The 20590-nt window shown below is 36.3% G+C and overlaps 1 protein-coding gene across 4 annotated transcripts in view; it reads left to right on the top strand.

Moving 5' to 3' along the window:
• Positions 1-20590, top strand: part of BNIP2 (BCL2 interacting protein 2) — a 26507-nt gene continuing 5917 nt past the window's right edge. The window contains exons 1-10 of one of the 4 annotated variants that reach the window (XM_030318054.1): positions 42-197; positions 8239-8345; positions 9653-9720; positions 10536-10703; positions 12356-12532; positions 15284-15386; positions 16525-16656; positions 17824-17910; positions 18042-18140; positions 18881-18916. In XM_030318054.1, the coding sequence (XP_030173914.1) occupies positions 8296-8345; positions 9653-9720; positions 10536-10703; positions 12356-12532; positions 15284-15386; positions 16525-16656; positions 17824-17910; positions 18042-18140; positions 18881-18916 (920 nt within the window). In that variant the 5' untranslated portion in view covers positions 42-197; positions 8239-8295. Of the gene's footprint in view, positions 198-8238; positions 8346-9652; positions 9721-10535; positions 10704-12355; positions 12533-15283; positions 15387-16524; positions 16657-17823; positions 17911-18041; positions 18141-18880; positions 18917-20590 lie in introns of all 4 variants that reach the window. The other 3 variants (XM_030318055.2, XM_030318056.1, XM_030318058.1) reach the window with 3 other exon arrangements.

A 20590-nucleotide genomic window follows, 5' to 3' on the forward strand; every position in this document is an offset into this window, starting at 1 on the left:
ACTTCCGCCGGGGCAACTCTCTGCATCCGGGTCAGCTGCTGCCGCTGCGGCTGTAGCCAGGGGACTGGGCCAGGGTCTCCGCTGCCGTCCGAGGGGAGCGGGCTCCTCTCGGCGCTACGTCTTGCGACCTGGCCGTCAGCCCCGCGTCGCCGGCCTGGAGGGGCGAAGAAGACGAGGGGGCCAAGGCTTCCTCCGGGGTGAGTGCGGCCCGGGAAGACTAGGCACGGCGGGCCTGGGCTGGAAGCAGGCCTGGGGCGGATGTCTGAGGGGCGCGTGTCCCCTGGACAGCCCGAGAGAGGAAGCCCAGAGAGTTATCCGGTGTAGGGGGCGCCTTGGAACCTGCCCGGGAGGTGCTTCCCGGATCCCCACCCAGCTTAGGCCCCCGCCCTTGGCTCGGCTCCTGCTTGCCTTTGCCATCCTTGCTCGCCCCCCGCCACCCGTCTGCCGTTTGTGCTGTTGTTCTCAGGAGAGAACTTGCCCCTTTTCCGCTCCCCCTGCACACACCCTAGTCGGGGTGCGGTGACCTGGCCCCTTTGGTCCCGTATTTAGGATCAGCGTCAGTCCGGGTGCAGAACAAAGAAACTTGGACTTCTGATGTGCCTCATATTCTCGGGGAGTAGACGCGGAAACGGCATTTGTAATGAAAGCTTTAGTAGACCTTCCTCTGTGAAAAGACGAATTCCTGCGTGAATTCAGACTTTGCCTTTTGCTTAATGGTTTGGGTTTCCTGGGTGTAGCTGATGCACCTTGAGATCAACTAGATCTGCTCACGTTAAATCAGGAGTTTATTTGGGTCTGTTATGTTGCTTTGAAACTTACCTTGTCTGCCTGTTCCTGGAGCTCTTTGAGAGCACAGCTTTTGCCCTGTTCATCCTGGTAATCATAGTGCCTTATAGTTCGCTGAAGTGTGTGGTTGCACTTTAGTGTTGCTTTTTTCGTCCTCACCTTTTTTGATTAGGATCTCTGTTTGTCTTAATGCATAATTACTTAACTTTTTTTCAATTAAACATCCTTTCTCTAAAATTGTGTAAGAATTTCTGCAACTTGTAAATGGATAAGGTTGGTAACTGAAGTTACGCAATTTAGTTACCTTTTGTACTATCTTCTTGATGATCTTGTACATCTTTTACTTAGTTCTTGTCATTTTACATTTTCTCCACACTCTTCTTAAATCTCTCTAATCTCCTCAATTGCCACCTAACGTTGTTGGGCTTATACAGGAAGTATGACAGGTCCACTTCTGCAAACATGAAACTTGAACTAGACCATCATAAGTCAGTGCTGTTGTAGTCTTTAAGTGTTAGAGGACCTTTGAAGTTAAATGTAACCAGATCTGGCATTGCAGGCTTATTCTGTATAAAGTTGATGGTGAACTGAAGACAGTGTGCTGTAATAGTCTACGGGTTAATCTGGGAACCGGGATGTAGTGTCGTTTGCCTCACATATAAGAAGAAAATGGTGGGGCGCCTGGGTGGCGCAGTCGGTTAAGCGTCCGACTTCAGCCAGGTCACGATCTCGCGGTCCGGGAGTTCGAGCCCCGCGTCAGGCTCTGGGCTGATGGCTCGGAGCCTGGAGCCTGTTTCCGATTCTGTGTCTCCCTCTCTCTCTGCCCCTCCCCCGTTCATGCTCTGTCTCTCTCTGTCCCAAAAATAAATAAAAAAAAAAAAAAAAAGAAGAAGAAAATGGTGATAATAACACCAATGTTTTATACTTCGCAGAAGTTGTTGATTGGAACATATGGGATGATGAATGTGCAAGTGGTTAGTAAATGTGAAAAGGAAAGTAGTTCTCCAGATTCCATCTGGAGAAATGCTGGTAAGATCAGGGATGCAGGAAGGCATCTAAAAAAGGAAGTATATATAGCCAGTTCTGAAAAATTAACCTTGGCTAACAGTAGATGGAAAGATGTCTTATTAAGCTTACATGGTGTAAAGCAGATTACTAGTATAATGTGATGATAGTAATATTCCAAAATTATCGTTTTTTAAAGGTTTATTTATTTATTTTGAGAGAGGGAAACTGCAAGTGGGGGAGGGACAGAGAGAGAGGGAGAGAGAATCCCAAGAGGGCTCCACGCTGATACTGTGCTCAGTCTTCTGAACCTGGAGATCATGACCTGAGCTGAAATCAAGAGTTGGCCACTGAACCGACTGAGCCACCTAGGCAGTCCTCAAAATTATAATTTTATATTACAACTAATATTTGTAACTACAGGGGCTCCTGGATGGCTCAGGCGATTAAGCGATTAAGCGTCTGACTCTTGGTTTTGGTTCAGGTCATGATCACACAACTCGTGGGTTCCGGCCCCTTGTCGGGCTCTGACCTGACAGCGCAGAGCCTGCTTGAGATTCTCTGTCTCCCTCTCTTTCTGCCCCTCCCTCGCGCGTGCTCTCTCTCTCTCAAAAATAAATAATTTAAAAATTTTTTAAAATATATTTATAACTACAATAAGGAGATCAGTATTATACTGTAATCTCTGTAAAGGCCTTAGAGCATCTCCAGTATGTTCTGCATACTGATAATAAAAGTACTGTTTAGAGGCGCCTGGGTGGTGACTCAGTCGGTTAAGCCTCTGACTTCAGCTCAGGTCATGATCTCACGGCTCATGAGTTCAAGCCCCGTGTCAGGCTTTGTGCTGACAGCTCAGATCCTGGAGCTCTCTTCGGATTCTGTGTCTCTTTCTACCCCTCCCCTGCTCACGCTCCGTCTCTCTCTCTGAAATAAATGAACATTAAGAACTTTTTTTTAAAAGTACTGTTTATAGGTGACATAATTATTCTTTGCTTTATTTTCACAATTTTGAGAAGAGTCAGACCATTGTAATTTTTCTTGAATTTTGTGTTAACATTTTTGACAGAGTATCTCATTTTACTCTTTTTTTAAATTGAGGTACAGTTGGCATATAACATCATATTGGCTTGAGGTGTACATACAATAATGGTTTGATATTTTTATATATTGGGAAATGATCACCACAATGAGTGTATTTAACATTCATTGCCACATATTGTTAAAAATTTTTATCTTGTGATAAAAACTTTTAAGAATTATTTTCTTAGCATCTTTCAGATCTGTAATACACTGTGCTGTACGTTACATCCGTAGGATTTATTTCATAACTGGAAGTTTGTACCTTTTGACCCCCTTCACCCATTTTGCCCACTCCTTCAACCCCCCTCCCTTCTGGCAACCACTGTTCTGTGCATCTAAGAACTTGGTGTGTGTGTGTGTGTGTGTGTGTGCGTTTTATGTGTGTTTTAAGATTCCACATACAAGTGTATGTGTGTCTTAAGATTCCACATATAAGTTAAGTGAGACCATATAGTGTTTGTCTTTCTCTGTCTGACTTATCTTACGTAGCATAATACCCTCAAGGTCTATCCATTTGTCCCGACTGTCAAGATTTCATTCTTTTTATGGCTGAATAATATTCCGTTCTATATATATATGCCACAGTTCCTTTACCATTCATTCATGGATGAAAACATAGGTTGCCTCTCTACTTTCACTATTGTAAATAATGCTGCAGTGAACATGAGGCTGCATGTATCTTTTTGAGATGGTGGTTTTGTTTCCTTCAGATAGATACCCAGAAGTGGAATTTCTGGGTCATATGGTGTTTCTGTTTTTAATTTTTTGAGGAACCTCCATACTGTTTTCCACAGTGGATGCACCAATTCACAATCCTACCAGCAGTGCACAAGGGCTTCTTTTTCTCCACACCCTTGCCAGCACTTGCTATTTCTTGTTGAATCGAGAATGGCCATTCTAATAGGTGTAAGGTGACAGATCATGGTGTCATTTCATTCTTAAAAACCCCTGCATGATCCTGCTCTCAAGTAGTGACAAGCATATAAGATTTTTCTGTAGGTGTTTTGGTGATCTTTGTAAACATTTAAGTTGGCCTAAAGTGTTTTCCTATAGTGCTACCAGTGTTGCCAACCTTACAGGGCAAAGTGAACATAAATATTTAGAATGAAGCCCTTTCGTTTAAATGGGGAAGTGAAAGGCTTGCCTGGGCATTTCCTTCTGCAACTGTAGATGGTGGTTACTAGCACCTATTCCAGCAGAACTGTTACACTACATAATAGTAAAGTTGTCATGTAAGATTATAATTTATAACTCAAGACAGTTGTAAATATGATTCTAATACTTAATTTTTTTTTCGTTTTTTTAACGTTTATTCATTTTTTGAGAGACAGAGCGTGAATGGGGGAGGGGCAGAGATAGGGGGACACAACAGAATCTGAAGCAGGCTCCAGGCTGTGAACTGACAGCACAGAGCCCGACCCGGGGCTCGAACTCACAGACCGTGAGATCGTGACCTGAGCTGAAGTCGGACGTTTAACCGACTGAGCTACCCAGGCGCCCCTTAATACTTAATTTTTGCTTTTAATGTTTTCAATCTTGAGTTGCATAGGGAAACCCCTTCTTCGTTTTGGTTGAATTTACCACCACACCTCCCTCCAGAGCCTGTCAGGAGGAAATACATTCTCCTTGATTTTTAACCTCATTGAGGTCAGCAACTGTTGTGAATTTATCTCTATGACTTCCACTGATAACTGGCACAAGTTATGATGTTCTCCCGGTACCACAAGTCTGTTGAGAAATCAAGTTATTCCTGTTGCATTAGGTTATTTTAAACACATGGCATCTTAAAGTGTTATTTCCCCATTCTAATTTGCTAAATCTATGAACAAAAAGTGGGAAACAGGCACAGTTAACTTGTGAGTCAGCAATGTCCTGATTTCCTTCAAAGTGGTTGTGCTTATATTGCTCCTTTCTTGTTTGTTTCCTGTTCTTACAGCTGCTGATGATTAAGTGCTTCCAAGAACAATATTCTCTCAATTGTTTAAACTTTTTATCTACCTAGTGTATTTTCTCCCTAAAATTCGTGATGGAATGGTCAAGAGTGAATCTATCTTTATCTCTCCTCCTAGGTTCTGTTTAACTAGCTTAAATAATTATCCCCAAACTAAATATCCATGCCCATGTGCTGTGTGTATTAACATCATGTACTTCATGATTTTGAAGTACAAATTGAATGAATCAGCTGAGATATCTGAAGGACTCAGGCTCTATATTGGGTAGAGAAGTTCTTTTCAAGTGATAGACTGGTTCCTGTGGTAGAGGCTCGAAAGGACAGGGTTTGTCTTATCGAACTTCACTGGTTACATATTTTCTCTTACAAATGAGGAATAATTTTACCAACAGAAATTGATAATTGCATGGATGTGGATTGCCCTAAATATTTTCACTACACTTTTTGGGGAGTAAAACAACAGAAAGCCTACTTACATAGTTTAATAAGAAAAATAAGCCTAAGGGGTAGAGCAACACAAAGGCTTGCTATCCAGTGTCATACCTACAATTAAGTATTTATTCATGTAACTGATATTTACAGGCTTATGTGCCAGGCATTGTGCTAGGTGTTGGGAATATAGTGATAGCACTTTCAGTCTCTGCTTTTGTTTTTGAGATATTAAATATTTTTCTGAGTATGTGGGATATTTGAAAAAGACACCAAGAACATCCTGGCATTTTTCCAACATCTGGCAAAAAGGCAAGACAAAATAATGGAAACTTTTTCTGATTATTGAATTTAGGAAGTATATTAGTTCACTTTAATGTGATTATAAAAGACTTGAGAAAACATTGAGGAGTAAATTAAAATGTTAAAAATTAAAAATTTGAACTATATGCTAACTAATTTGGATGTAAATTAAAAAAAATTAATTTAAAAAATTAAGAATTTGAAAGAGACAGTTTTAAACCTGTATTAACAGAGTGTTTCAGTCTTCTTGAGCATCAGTTTCTAGGGCAGTAAGCATTAAGTATTTGGGCTTGTTGACCATAATTTTGGGGTCTTTTACACTAGTTCTGTGTCTTAAATAGAAGAGATTGGTAAGGTAGGTATCCCTTTTCTGTTTATTTTCTTCTCTACTCAACATTGCCTCGCTCATTGTTTTCCCAAAGAGTTAAAAATCCCTTACTCCTATATATAAATACTGAGTTTTCCAAGCAAATATGTTAGTGAGGAAAAGATAGCATTTGCCATTTTTTCTGTACTTGAAAGCGTGTCCTCGAAAATTTAAACCTTTTGAGAATGTGTGAAACCTTTCTTTGAGCAGAGGTAAGAATTCAAACTTGGCAGAGATATAAATTTAGTTTGCCATGTGAAATCTAACACCTCAGAAAATTGCCTAATTTTATTGTTGTTCTGGAACACAGTGCTTTTTCTGTACGGCTTTGTACATCTTTTTTTTTTTTTTTTTTAAACGTTTATTTATTTTTGAGACAGAGAGAGACAGAGCATGAACAGGGGAGGGGCAGAGAGAGAGGGAGATACAGAATCTGAAACAGGCTCCAGGCTCTGAGCTGTCAGCACAGAGCCCGACGCGGGGCTTGAACTCACGGACCGCGAGATCATGACCTGAGCCGAAGTCGGCCGCTTAACTGACTGAGCCACCCAGGCGCCCCCAGCTTTGTACATCTTTTGACTGTTGTAATGACAGCACATGAAGCAACCATAAACCATAACCATGTCTTTGTTTTATTTCTTTCTTTCTTTATTTATTCCAGTATAATTAACTGGAATTATATCAGTTTCAGTTGTATAGTAGAGTGATTGAACAAATCTGTACATGACTCAGTGCTCATCATGATGAGTGTACCCTTAATCCCCTTCACCTCTTTCACCCATCCCTCACCCACCTCCCCACCAGTTCTCTATTTTTAAGACTCGGAGTTTTTTGTTTCTCTCTTTTTACTTCGTTCATTTGTTTTGTTTCTTAAATTCCACATATGATGTATTTGTCCACGTATTTGTCTTTCTCTGACTGACACTTTACTTAGCATTATATCCTTGAGATCCTTCCATGTTGTTTTAGAAGACTAATTGAAGTGAATGTGAATGACTGTCACCTTTTGTTTTATTTGATAAGTATTTTTAAAAGTTATATATACATGATTTTAAAAGTCAAATAGTTTAGGATTTACTATGAAATGCATCAGTCATTCTCCCCATCTCACCCTCTTTCTTCTACTGGGGCCAACCGCTTTTTGCTTTGTTTTTAATACTTCTAGTGATACTTCCTATTAAGAAATACATGTTTTATTACTTTTTCAAAAAATACCTTTAGTCATCTATTGACTTGGTCTAATGTAATTCAACTGAATACTCATTTATACCTCTTCCCCCTAAAGTTGTCAGTTTTTTGTTGCACTCATTAACCAGTTGATCTTTATGACTTCTTAAATAATATACTTAAACCTCTGTTTCTTATTCCATCAACGAAACCAATCTCTAGGTTCTTCACTTTGTAAAATAAGGATGTTGGCCCCACACCCTTCCTCAGACAAACTAAAATTTAATGGCCTAGGTTAACACATGTACATGCATCAATAGAAATATTCACTAAATGTCTGAAAACTTATGCTGAACTGTATGAGAAAAGTTTAGTGTAGATATGAAGCAAATCAAAATTAATTTACTGGATAATTACTAAATAGCCTTCTTTAAATACCTCCAGAATTATGGCGGGAGGAAATACAGAAATACAGAAAACAGCACACATGTTTATTGTACTTCAATTCAAAAATGTTAATTATACCTCAGTTAAAAAAAAATACAGCACACATATCACTTGGCTTTAGTGCCATCATGAATGTAAATGCGATTTACTGTCGATTTCTAGAATCAACCTCCATCCACATGACAGAAAATTATGGGTCTAGAGTAGAGAATATATTTACTTTTTATTCATTGTGCCTTCCCCCTAAAATTGCATAATTTTTCTGCATAGGTCAAAATATTTAATAAATTTTAAATCACAGCCTGGGATACACATGCATATATGTAACTGAAAACAAATATTTTCACTGCACAATACCCTTACTACAAATAGCACTTACTTTGCTAGTATATATATATATATGTATATGTATATATGTCCACACACATATTTATGTATATATGTATACATATTTGTATACATATACATACACATATGTGTATATATATGTATATATGTATATATGTGTGTGGATATATATACACACACACACCGTTCTTCATTCTCATTCTTTTTTTTTTTTTTTTAATAGTAGTTGAAACCCAGTAAATTGATTTCACAACCAGGGTGGAGGTGTGAACTAAGGTACAAGATTATTATGCCTTTTAAGCGGTTAAAAAATAAAATGGAAGATATGTTGTTATAAATTTTTCTCTTTTCACAGGACATTGGCTCTCTGGATTATCAGGAGCTTGTAGTTGATATTGAATCTAAGCTGAGGATGGAAGGTGTGGAACTTAAGGAAGAATGGCAAGATGAAGATTTTCCAATGTGAGCAATACTTTTAAAAGAAAATTTAAAACAAAACTTCAAAATCTCTTTATTGAGATGTCACTTACTAAATGAATATTGAGTTTCTTAAAGAAGCCCAGTATTGAGGGGCACCTGGGTGGCTCAGTCGGTTAAGTATCTGACTTTGGCTCAGATCATAACCTTGCAGTTCGTGGGTTCGAGCCCTGTGTCATGCTCTGTGCTGACAGCTAAGAGCCTGGAGCCTACTTCAGATTCTGTGTCTCCCTCTCTCTCTGCCCCTCCACATCTCATGCTCGTGTTCTCTCTCTCTCTGTCTCTCTCTCTCTCTCTCTCTCTCTCTCAAAAGTAAATACACATTAAAAAAAAAAAAAAAAGAAGAAACAGCCCAGTATTGAAAGGTATTCATTTGATACTAGAAAATGAGAGTTCCCGTCCAACAGTTAGATGAATTCTCTTGTATCTTATATTCCAAGTAAATATATGTGATTTTCTATAATCTTTCATTTTTGTTTTCAAGATTTAAATTTCAAAATTTTTGTTATTATAAAAAAAATGCTTTAATGTGGTATTTCTTAGAGTCTAAGGGGTTCCTGGGAGAAGGGAGTCTTTAAATGTCTGTAAGAATTATTAAATTTTGTGTTTCTATTTTAAGAAAAAATTTATTAAATAAATAAGGTGTTTTTTTTTTTTTTTTAGATCATCTAGCTAGCTACCTTGATATGTTTGCATTTGTGTTTACAATGGTGTTGACACCAGCTGGGTTAAGAGAAAAAGGGCAGAGGCAGATCTTCTATGTAAATGATGCTTCCATACCTTCCTGGTTAGAAGACCATCCCAGTGCATAGAAAGGTCCCTTAGCAGTGGGAATAAGGACAGCTGGTGGGAATACCAAGCCATTGCATAACACATGGGGATAATAGTAATGTAGAAATACTAAGCTCAAAAGAATTGTAGCCATCATCACCATCCTCCCATGTGAGGGACAATTTACCTTCATCACCCATTGTATCATATGTCACATTAAATTCCTGCGTTTGAATTACATTTTTTTAGGTTGTTTATAATTTTTAGAATTGTTGTATAGTTGTATTCAAGAGGAATTAGATAAGGAATTTGTATCTACTTTTATGTGTTATTTATTTAAATATGTAAGTCATCTCCAACAGTCTGAAATTTTCTTTAAAAGTAGTTTGTAAATTACTGAAGCTTAAGAAACCACTCTATTCAGTTTTCCACATAATTGGTTCTATATTTTTAATAGTTCTTTTAACTTCAAAAAAAATTTTTTTAATTTGTGAAATAAAAATTATGTCTGTGTCTTCTAGACCTTTACCAGAGGATGATAGTATGGAAGCAGATATATTAGCTGTAACTGGACCAGAGAGCCAGCCTGGTAAGAACTTGACATTTTGGTTTCAATGAAATGATAGGCTTTGTGCTATTTTTTAACACATTTCTTTGTCAAGCAAAAAAAAAAAAAAAAAAAAAAAAAAAAATATATATATATATATATATATATATATATATATATATACATACACACTCACTTTTTGTTCTATTATAGGGAGCCAAAGAATGAGTTGAATGTTTAAGAAAGCGTGTTTGGAATGCTCTGGAAATTATAACTTTCCAAAGACCTACCCTTGGTTTTTGGAAATTTCTACAATAAAAAGTTGAGAGGAATTCATTTTTTTTTTTTTTTAATTTTTTTTTTTTTTTAACGTTTATTTATTTTTGGGACAGAGAGAGACAGAGCATGAACGGGGGCGGGGCAGAGAGAGAGGGAGACACAGAATCGGAAACAGGCTCCAGGCTCCGAGCCATCAGCCCAGAGCCTGACGCGGGGCTCGAACTCACGGACCGCGAGATCGTGACCTGGCTGATGTCGGACGCTTAACCGACTGCGCCACCCAGGCGCCCCGAGAGGAGTTCATTTTTAGTAGTAAGAGTTGGTTGTAAGATCTGCCTCTGTTATTTAAAAAGATATATCCTTGTTGGAGTATGTCATCTTGCCATGATGTAGAAACAATAATGATCAAAATCCAAAGTTCGTAAATTAATGCTTTGGGATTGTGTCTGATTAATGTTAATTTTCCTCAAGAATGAAGTGATTAAAATTTTTCTCTTACTCAACTTGAGCATGTAAACAATCCTTCTAATCTGTTTTTCACCTTTTTTTTTTTCTTTTACCCGTTCCATGCTCACTAGAACTTAATGGAAATAAGGTGAGAAAGAAACTCATGGCCCCAGACATTAGCCTGACCCTGGATCCTAGTGATGGCTCTGTGCTGTCAGATGATTTGGATGAAAGTGGAGAGATTGACTTAGATGGCTTAGACACGCCATCAGAGAACAGTAATGAATTTGAGTGGGAAGGTAAATGCTTCATTGTTTTTATCTAACTTTTATCAATAAATGTTTGTCTCTGTATGCATATGTGTTTTTTGAGTAGCAGTTTCGTATTAGGATAATTGGAAAAACTTAAAACTTGAGCATGAACCCAAAATCAATGACGAAGGGATTTTGTTGAAATAGCATGTTATTCTTTAAAGTTCCTACTGTATTTGTTACTAAGATGTGAAGTACTGCTAACGCTGAATATTCTTATGTTTCAAAACTGTTTTTAGTAGATTACACAGGTGGCTTAATTTTTTTTTTCTTAATTGCCCAGTATTGTAAAGTTATGTTTTCTCATGTTGCTTCCAAAATATCACTTGATAATTATGGCATGTTCTTTTATTCAGTCAATAATCTAAGCAAGAAAAGCTTTGAAGAGACATGTAATTTAGGGAATATGCTACAAGTAATTAAGGATTTGCAGAGAGGGAGCTTTGAAGGGAGTTTTTTTTAATTAGGTTTGCCTACACTGTATAAACAACCAGCTTGAAGTATGTATACTTTAGTCTTCAAACTTTATATTCCTGATTATTAGTTATTTAGAATTCAAAGGAGTTGGCATGTCTGTTGCTTTGGATGCTTTCTTTAATGACATAATTGCTGTGTGCAGTATAGTTGTATAGTTGTTTGTGGGTTTCATCCTTAGAATGATTTTCATTGCAAAGCAGTGTTCGGCACTTTGTGTCTTATCTGAAGTGAAGAGTAAGATCCTTGATATGCTGTATCTTTGTTCCTTTTTTCTTCCCTGTTTTACTGGTTCACTAAGCAGTCCAGTTATAGCAGTTTTTTTTAAAAGATACTGAAATAGTTTTCTGCCTATGTGTTTTGTCTCTTCTTTCTTTAATGCTGCTGTAGTCATTTCCTGGAAGGATATTTTCCGTTAACAGCTTTATCTTGGAAACAAACAGCTAACATGCAGTAGGTTCCCCCTCCCCCATCTTTTGGTAAGGACTATGATACTAAAATTTTGAAAATCATTTCTTCATTTAAAATCCACTAAAATGCAATCTTGAAATATAAATTACACCTAATCATTGGTGCTTCTGCTTTGGCTAATGTCAATTCAAAATAGACTTTTGCATGTACACGTCAGAATTTTTTCAGTAAATATATGCTTAATAAAATTGATCAAATGAGAAATAATCATTGACTAGTTAACCACTTTCTATCTGGTATTACAATGTTTGGGGAGTAATTTATGTGCTCAATAACAAAAACCAGTTTGCTCTCAGATAGTTACTGTAAATAACCTATAGTGGTAACTACCAAGAACAATGTTGTAAATAGAATCTAGAACAGTATTGTAAGGCCAGTATGCTAAGATTTTGATGGTTGTGTGAATTATCTTTTTTGGACTCATGAATATACACTGCACTGTGATTAGGTGCTTTCTGAATTAAGCAATACAAAAAGAGTTAACCATGTTTTCCAAAAGCATAAAATGGCCTCATACGAAGAGCAAGAAGCCTTTTCCTCTATTATAGAAGAAACACTTAAAAATTCCACAGAAGGTATAATGAAAAATTCTCTGAACAGTCTAATTAGATAGTAAAGTGGTTAACATGCAATTTTATTTTTATTTGTTATTTATAAGTAACAATTTGTGATTCAAAAACCTTTTATTTTGACAGATGATCTTCCAAAGCCCAAAACTACTGAAATTATTAGGAAAGGCTCAATTACCGAATACACAGCAGCAGAGGAAAAAGAAGATGGACGACGCTGGCGTATGTTCAGAATTGGAGAACAGGACCACAGGGTTGATATGAAGGCAATTGAACCCTATAAAAAAGTTATCAGCCACGGAGGTAAGAGCGATCAAAGATTGTTCATATTTTTTAGTGCAATATCAGAAATGTAAAAGCTTAAAGAAGCTCTCCCTTGAGTTAAAAATTGTAACTGGTAATTTTTATGTCATTTTAGAAATATAACAGGTTTGAAGTAGAAGGATAAAACCACATTTAAAAATCATTAGTAGACGCACACAGTATGTTCAAAAGGTACAAGAGTGTACAGCAAAAACTGTTTTCCTCCCACTCTCTTCCTAGACACCCCCCCAAAATTGAGACTTTCTCATCTTTTTATCTGTTTGTAGTTTATATACAGTGAAATGCCGTAATCCTTTTTTGTAGCATTTGCAAATTTCTTTTTTTTTTTTTGGTCTCAGCTTCATGAGATATCTATAATTGACACATAACATTGTGTAAGTTTAAGGTGTAAAATGTGTTGATCTGATACAATACATATTGCATAGTGATTACCATTTCTTTTTTGTGGTGAGAACATTTATGATCTGCTCTCTTAGCAACTTCCGAGTACATAATAGGGTATTATTAACTGTAGTCACTATGCTGCACGTTAGATCCCTAGAACTTATTCATCATATTACTGGAAGTTTGTACCCTTTGACCAACATCTCCTCTTTCCCCCTAGTCCCTGGTAACCACCATTCTAGTCTCTAAGTTTGGCTTTTTTAGATTCCACATATAAGTGATATCATACAGTATTTGTTTTTCTTCTTTCTGACTTTTTCACTTAAAAGTGCTCTAATCTGAAATGTAAGATTCAGTGAGTTTTGACAAATGCCCATGTAACCATGTATCCCCATATCACCTACACCTCTAGACAGATAGAACTTCTCATTGCCCCCAAAATTCTCTCATACTCCTTCCCAATGAATACCCCCTCCCCAGTAACCACTATTCGAATGTCTGTCCCCATGACATTTCCTGTTCTAGAATTTCATGTAACTAGAATCATACAGTATACAGTCTTGTGTCTGCTTCTTTGGCTCAGCATATTCTGGAGATTCATCCATATTGTTGCACGTGTCTATTGTTCATTCCTTGTTATTGCTAATTGTGTGTTATTCATTGTGTGGTTTGACCACAATTGGCTTATTCACTTTTCCTTTGATGGCTATGTGAGTTGTTTCCAGTTTGGGCTATTATGATTAAAACTGCTGTGAACATTCTTGTATTAGTCTTTTTGTTGTGTAAGTAAAACCTGGTGTTACTTAAAGCCCTAAACAAATCCTGTAGCTTTATCATAAAGTACAGAACTAATTCATTCCACATTCTTACGGAGCACCAACTTTGCATATTTGTGGAATATCCAAAAATATAAGGCTTTGATCCTTAAGAAATCACAAGTCAAATAGGAAAAGCTTTGGAAGTACAATTATAACTTCTATCCATCTGTGCCATGTACAGAAGTTTACTTACACGCTGTAAATAGTGCCAGAATGTTAATGGTAGTCAAAATGCAATTCACTCCTGGGGCATCTGTGTGGCTCAGTCTGTTGAGCATCTGACTTTGGTTCAGGTCATGATCTCACGGTTCATGAGTTTGAGCCCCATGTCGTGCCCTGTGCTGACAGCTCAGAACCTGGTGCCTGCTTCGGATTCTGTGTCTGCCTTTCTCTCTGCCCACCCCTGCTTGTGCTCTGTCTCTCTCTCTCTCTCACTCTCTCTCTCAAAAATAAACATTAAAAAAAAAAAAATGCAAGTCACTCTCTAGAACATGTCTTATTACCTGAAATCCTAATGCAGGAAAGGGACCACACAGGTTAAGCAGATTGGGTTTTTTTATGTAAAGTCATTTCTACTTAATTTACTCTCTACCAAATGCATTCCCTTCCTTATTTCTATAGTCTTCATTCATCTGAAAACAAATCACTTGAATATTTGCAGTTACATTATTCCACCTAATTTAATCTTATTCAGATGAAGAAAACAGGATAATCTGGATCAGGAAGTCCACAGACTTGCATTAATTCAGCTGGTTCATGGGAAACAAGTTGTGAGACCTGCCTTATGGTTTAAACCTAATATCTTTCAGAAATAGTGCTTTATTTGGATTAGGGGAAAATAATTAGGGCCATTTTATCCTACTGAATTACACAATGTGTTTTGTGGCTGAGATTAAGAAAGATATTGAAGATGCTAAGGTACTTGAAATGTTTAAACCTTTTCAGCCTGTGTTTGTAAACAATAGAAATGAAAGTTAAAGCAAAACTGTTTGTTACTGGATACAGCTTAATATCTAGAGATTATAATAAACATACACATTTTAATAAACATACACATTTAACACTTTTTCTTCTGTTAGAATTGTCAGAGATGTAATCTTTTCTTAGTTTTTAATCCTCTCTAAAATCCACAAAATGCTAGGTATTGTTGACTGTAAAACTATTTTTTGAGAAGCACCCACTTTAACCATAAATTGCTTAAGATTGTTTTATTGCAGATGTTTTTGTATTGTGTCTGCTTGGATTATATCACATTTGTCTATTTACTAAAATAAGTCTGGCTTTCTGATTATGCTATTTTAATTGGGTTTCTGGTTTTATGCCCACCCTTTCCTCTTGAGATTTTATTGCACTTGTTTTGAGAAGAGGGGATTTAAACATCTTTCTAAGACTATTTAAGATTAAATAAGAAACCAGGATTTTTGATCCAAAAACTTGTGGAAAGTGAATCACTATAATCTGTCAACTGTACAGATTTCCTCTGAAAAAGTAAAATCATGCTAGCGATTTTCTTTGATTTCTTTTCCAGGATATTATGGCGATGGATTAAATGCCATTGTTGTGTTTGCTGTATGTTTTATGCCTGAAAGTGGTCAACCCAACTATCGATACCTGATGGACAATCTCTTTAAGTAAGTGTATCTTCACAAAAATATTTGGAAGAATTTTGGGTTAATTAGATCTCCATTTCAAGAAGGTGAACTTTAACTGGAAAAAGATTATAAATATCCCCATCCTGGTTAAGTCCTTATTCTTTGGCATTATGCAACTATTTGTTCTCCAACTCAGCAGAAAAATTGTCAGTTTAAAACCGGAGGGGATATTTCAAATGATCTGTTCCAGCTTCTTTATTATTTATATTTGAGGATACATTAAGTGTAAAGAAATTGCTTTGATCTCAAAATCATATGACTAAACTGCATTTATTCCCAAGAAGCCAAATGTAACTGAACTAAGTTCTGTTATATTTCTCCAGAATCGTTTTGTTTCTTAAGTTAGTGCTGTTTTTAAAACTCTTACTGTGGAGGGGTGCCGGAGTGGCTCAGTTGGTCAAGTGTCCGACTCTTGATCTCAGCTCAGGTCTTGATCTCGTGAACCGTGAGATTAAGCCCTGCTTCAGGCTCTGCGCTGACAGCGTGGAGCCTCCTTAGGATTCTCTTTCTCCCTCTGTGTCCCTCTCTCTTGTGCACACACACACACGCTCTCAAAATATATGAACTTAAAAAACTTATTGTGGAAAATTTCAAACATATACAAAGGCAGAAAGAAGTATATTGAATCTTTGTGTATGAATCACCCAGTTCCATAGTTAACAGTTTATACCTCCCCAAAATTTATGCTCTCCCCATTGTATAACTTTGGAGCAAATCCCAGAAATCATGTCATTTCATCTATAAACACTTAAATATATAATCATAATACCGACTAGTGCAATTTTAAAACTTTTTTTGTTTTGTTTTTTAGAGAGAGAGGGAGAGGAAGTGTGCTTCTGTAAGGGGGGCACAGAGAGAGAGAGAGAGAGAGAGAGAGAGAGAGAGAATCTCAAGCAGGTTCCTCTGATGCAGGGCAATCCCATGACCCTGGGATCCTGGCCTGAGTGGGATCCCCAACCAACTGAGCCACCTGGGCACCCCCCCAACCAATGGAGTTTTAGAATTTTAATTGGCTTTGCTGTCATTTAAGAGAAGGGAAGGACATTCTATAATTTGGATAATTGAGTTTGGTAGTGTAAAGCAATATTTAAGGCTTAAACTTAATTTGTTTTTATAGGTATGTTATTGGCACTTTGGAGCTGTTAGTAGCAGAAAACTACATGATAGTTTATTTAAATGGTGCTACAACTCGAAGAAAAATGCCCAGTCTGGGATGGCTCAGGAAATGCTATCAGCAAATTGATAGAAGGTATTGTAAATACACATTGAAAGCTAGTCTGAATAATTTTTAGATTAGATTTATTAGGTTAAATTTTATTTCCTGTTGCCACTTAAAGACACCATAAATTACATTGGTTAATTTCATAACACATTTCTATTTTCTCAATGTAGTATCTTAGAATATCCTGAAGGAAATGAGTTTTGATCTGTTTTACAAAGAATAATTCCTTAAAACAAACTTATAAAATAGTTCTTTATTTCTCCTTATTTATACCACACTGAACATTTTCCTGTAATTTACATTTTGGGAAAGGATGGAAAACTTAGTACATTTCCTATTTTAATATATTGTGAATTTTGTTTAACTCATAGTGCTTAGCATGTTTTATGGTTTTGAAGATGCTCACCTATAATCTTCCTCTGGAGTGAGCTCCAGAAGTGTGTTCTCCTAGGAGTTAGTCATCCATGGTAATGGAGGGAACTTTGATTCTACAATTGGTTTGATTTGACTATAGCTAATTTGAACTAATTTAATGAACTCAGACTCATTAATAGGTTTCTCTAAATACCTAAACATGGCAGGAGCTAGTTTTTATGATTAAAAAAAAAATGCTAATGATCACTTTATTTAAGTGTGAAATATGCATTAATAAAACAGGTTTTATTTGGTCATTATAAGTCATCCAGGATACTGCCTTTAATTCTTAGGGGGGAGTTTTACACCCCATAAGAATGTGTTAGATCTGATTTACATTTCCTGTTCCTGTGGTGATCTTCACGTCCAGCTTTCTGCTTGCACAGTGCCTTTCATAGTGTCAAAGAAATGAGTACCAGTTCCCTCCTCTCCTGAAAAATGAAAACAATTTACCTCTGTATTCCATATTGACCTCTACCCCTGGTTGACACAATCCTAAAGTGAATATATCTAGGAGACATTTAATGACAGGCTATACTGTGGATGGACATAAATTTAGCCAAGTGGAGTAAAGTTCATCTCAGTAGTAGGAGTGACCATCAGAATTCGAGAGTACATTTTCTTGTCTTTAAGAATATCCCATCTAAATGAACTTATGGATGAGGGGTTTTTTTTGTATAAAGTTGTACATACTTACTGATGTCTTACCTTTTCTTCCAGCAGTAGAATTTGTAGAGCTTTTAAATTTTTATTTCTTTTTCTTTTTTTTTTTAACTCCAGGTTACGGAAAAATCTAAAATCACTAATCATTGTACATCCCTCATGGTTTATCAGAACACTTCTAGCTGTTACAAGACCCTTTATTAGGTAATTTTCTGAGAGCCATTGACTTTAAAAAAAGAAAACAAAACTAGAAACAAAAACACAAACTCCTTGCATGAATTTGTCAGTTCTGTTGGTCAGAATATTGAGGTAATTATTTTTATTTTCTTCCGTAGCTCAAAATTCAGCCAAAAAATTAGATACGTCTTTAATTTGGCAGAACTAGCGGAACTTGTCCCCATGGAATATGTTGGCATACCAGAATGCATAAAACAGTATGTTTTGTTTTATTTCTTTAATTATATTGGATTTTTATATTTTGATATGCAAGAGGTAAATATTTTTCAATACACACTCTTTTTCCTGTATTATAAATATTTTGTAACTGCTCTTGTTTTTGTAAAGAAGGAAAAGGGAAAGAAGCCATTTTCCAACACCTTCTCCATAAGTCACCATTTTCTTCAGGCTATCAGTTGAAGAAGTAGGAAGTATTTTTCTGGTTGTGATTAATTTTCATTTCTAAAGACTTCGCAATCTTAAGAGTTGATTTCTTCATTGGTCAGTACTAAAGAATGTTCTGTAGACTTGGGACATGCTGCTCTCCAAATTTGAGTAAATTCATCATGGCATTGAATAATCCTGTTACTGGAGAAATACGGTATTGTTTTTATCAGCCTAACCTTGGTACATTCCAGTGGCTGGAATATATTCTGTTTACCACATTCACTTCTTTATAACTTTTATAAGGATTTGGTAGAAGGCTATTAACATAAATACTTGGGTATCACACTGCTGTCACGTAGAAAAAAGTTTTTTGTTTTGCTAATCTGAGGTTTAGTCCATTTAATGTGTCAAAGCCAGATTTCTTAGGTCAGTTTTGACTTTCTCCACAGTGTATTAAGTATTTTTGGTTTTGCCTGCAGTCTTATATGAGTTTATTGTCAGTGCCTTTTTTTCGAGTTTTTGTTCATCTTCATAACATGTATATTTACTGAAATAACTCTTCCCTACCAAGGTATGAAGAAGAAAAGTTAAAAAAGAAACAAAAAAGGTATATGCACACCTTGACTGGGTTGCATCTAGACTAGTCCATTTGCATTGCACAGACTAACTCTTCCTCATTGGTTGGTTAGCTTGTAGACAAAGATAATAGCATCTGTAAATATAAACATACCCCAGAATCCAAATACAGAGTGAATCTAAAATTCCTGATGCTGAATATGGCTTGGATTCACCCTGTTTTAACACCATGTATAATGCCAATTAGGAATTAAAGGCCACAGCCCCTCTTCACTCCTTTTTGGTATACGTATACTGATGACAAAACCAGAGAAATTGCTAAGAATACTATTTGAAAAACCAATTACCTCTAAGACTTTATCTGTTTCACCATATTCTTTACATGTCTAGTGGTTTTGATAAATATATGTATTTATTTAAGGAATCAATTTATTTCCCTGGGGTTTATGATTATATTTGCAATGTACATATTCTTTGGCTAACCAACATTGATTTCCCTGTATGCTTATAAATGGCCTGCTAACCAGTCAAATCCTACATACAATAAAATACCTAAAATTCAGTATACCATTTAATAGTTAAATACTCTGCTTTCCATCTTTAATTTTGAATACTTCTGCTTTGAGCATAACAAACTATTAGCTCTTAATATCTTGGCATAGAACATGAAAGGCAAGGGTATAAAATAATTACCATTTTATATACTAATTTAGAACAGTGTAGAATTTGGAGGTAACTTGTTAATGGATTTTTAAAAAATAATGACATATTAGCAAAACTGTCTTAATACTAAGTGTCTTAAGAGTTAGGGTGAGAAATTTGTATGTAATTACCACTTTGACCATTCTAAGGAACCAGTTATAAGGAACTGAAACATTCTTAACTTTGAGGACATTTTGACTCTGTTGATGAGCAAGAATTCCGTTGACCTTGTGACGGAATCATAGCTTTACATTTTTATATGACACTTAACAGTTTAACAAACATTTGAACATAGAGGTCTGAACAGTAATTTTAGATCTTGCTAATTTTTTTTTCTAGGCACTAGTGTACATTTGCCAGACAGATAACTGAAATTAAAAATATAATCTGTAATTGTATACTGAAGCCAGTTGCTTCATGGATTTCAAAATGAATTACCTTTGTTGATAAAATCTGCTGGGCCTTTTTACAAAGTTCTTAGTATTCAGTTACCTAGAATTTAGGCATCAGAAAAATAGTAGAACTATACTTTTTATTTAAATATATTTTTTGATAACCTACCAGTACTATTTTATCTTGTTTTTTTTTGTTTGTTTGTTTGTTTTCTCTTTTAAAAACTTCTGTTTAGGGGCGCCTGGGTGGCACAGTCGGTTAAGCGTCCGACTTCAGCCAGGTCACGATCTCACGGTCCGTGAGTTCGAGCCCCGCGTCAGGCTCTGGGCTGATGGCTCAGAGCCTGGAGCCTGTTTGCGATTCTGTGTCTCCCTCTCTCTCTGCCCCTCCCCCGTTCACGCTCTGTCTCTCTCTGTCCCAAAAATAAAAATAAAAAACGTTGAAAAAAAAAATTAAAAAAAAAAAAAACTTCTGTTTAACCTTGATAGAATCATTACATGTATCTTTCAGGCACTTCCTTATTTTTTTGTACACAGTTTTTTTACTCTTAAAAAATAATAAATTCTTGTCAGCTTGAAAATGGTAACATTAAAGTTTTAAAGATAAAGGA

Source organism: Lynx canadensis, chromosome B3 (genome assembly GCF_007474595.2).
Source record: "Lynx canadensis isolate LIC74 chromosome B3, mLynCan4.pri.v2, whole genome shotgun sequence".
NCBI lineage: Eukaryota > Metazoa > Chordata > Mammalia > Carnivora > Felidae > Lynx > Lynx canadensis.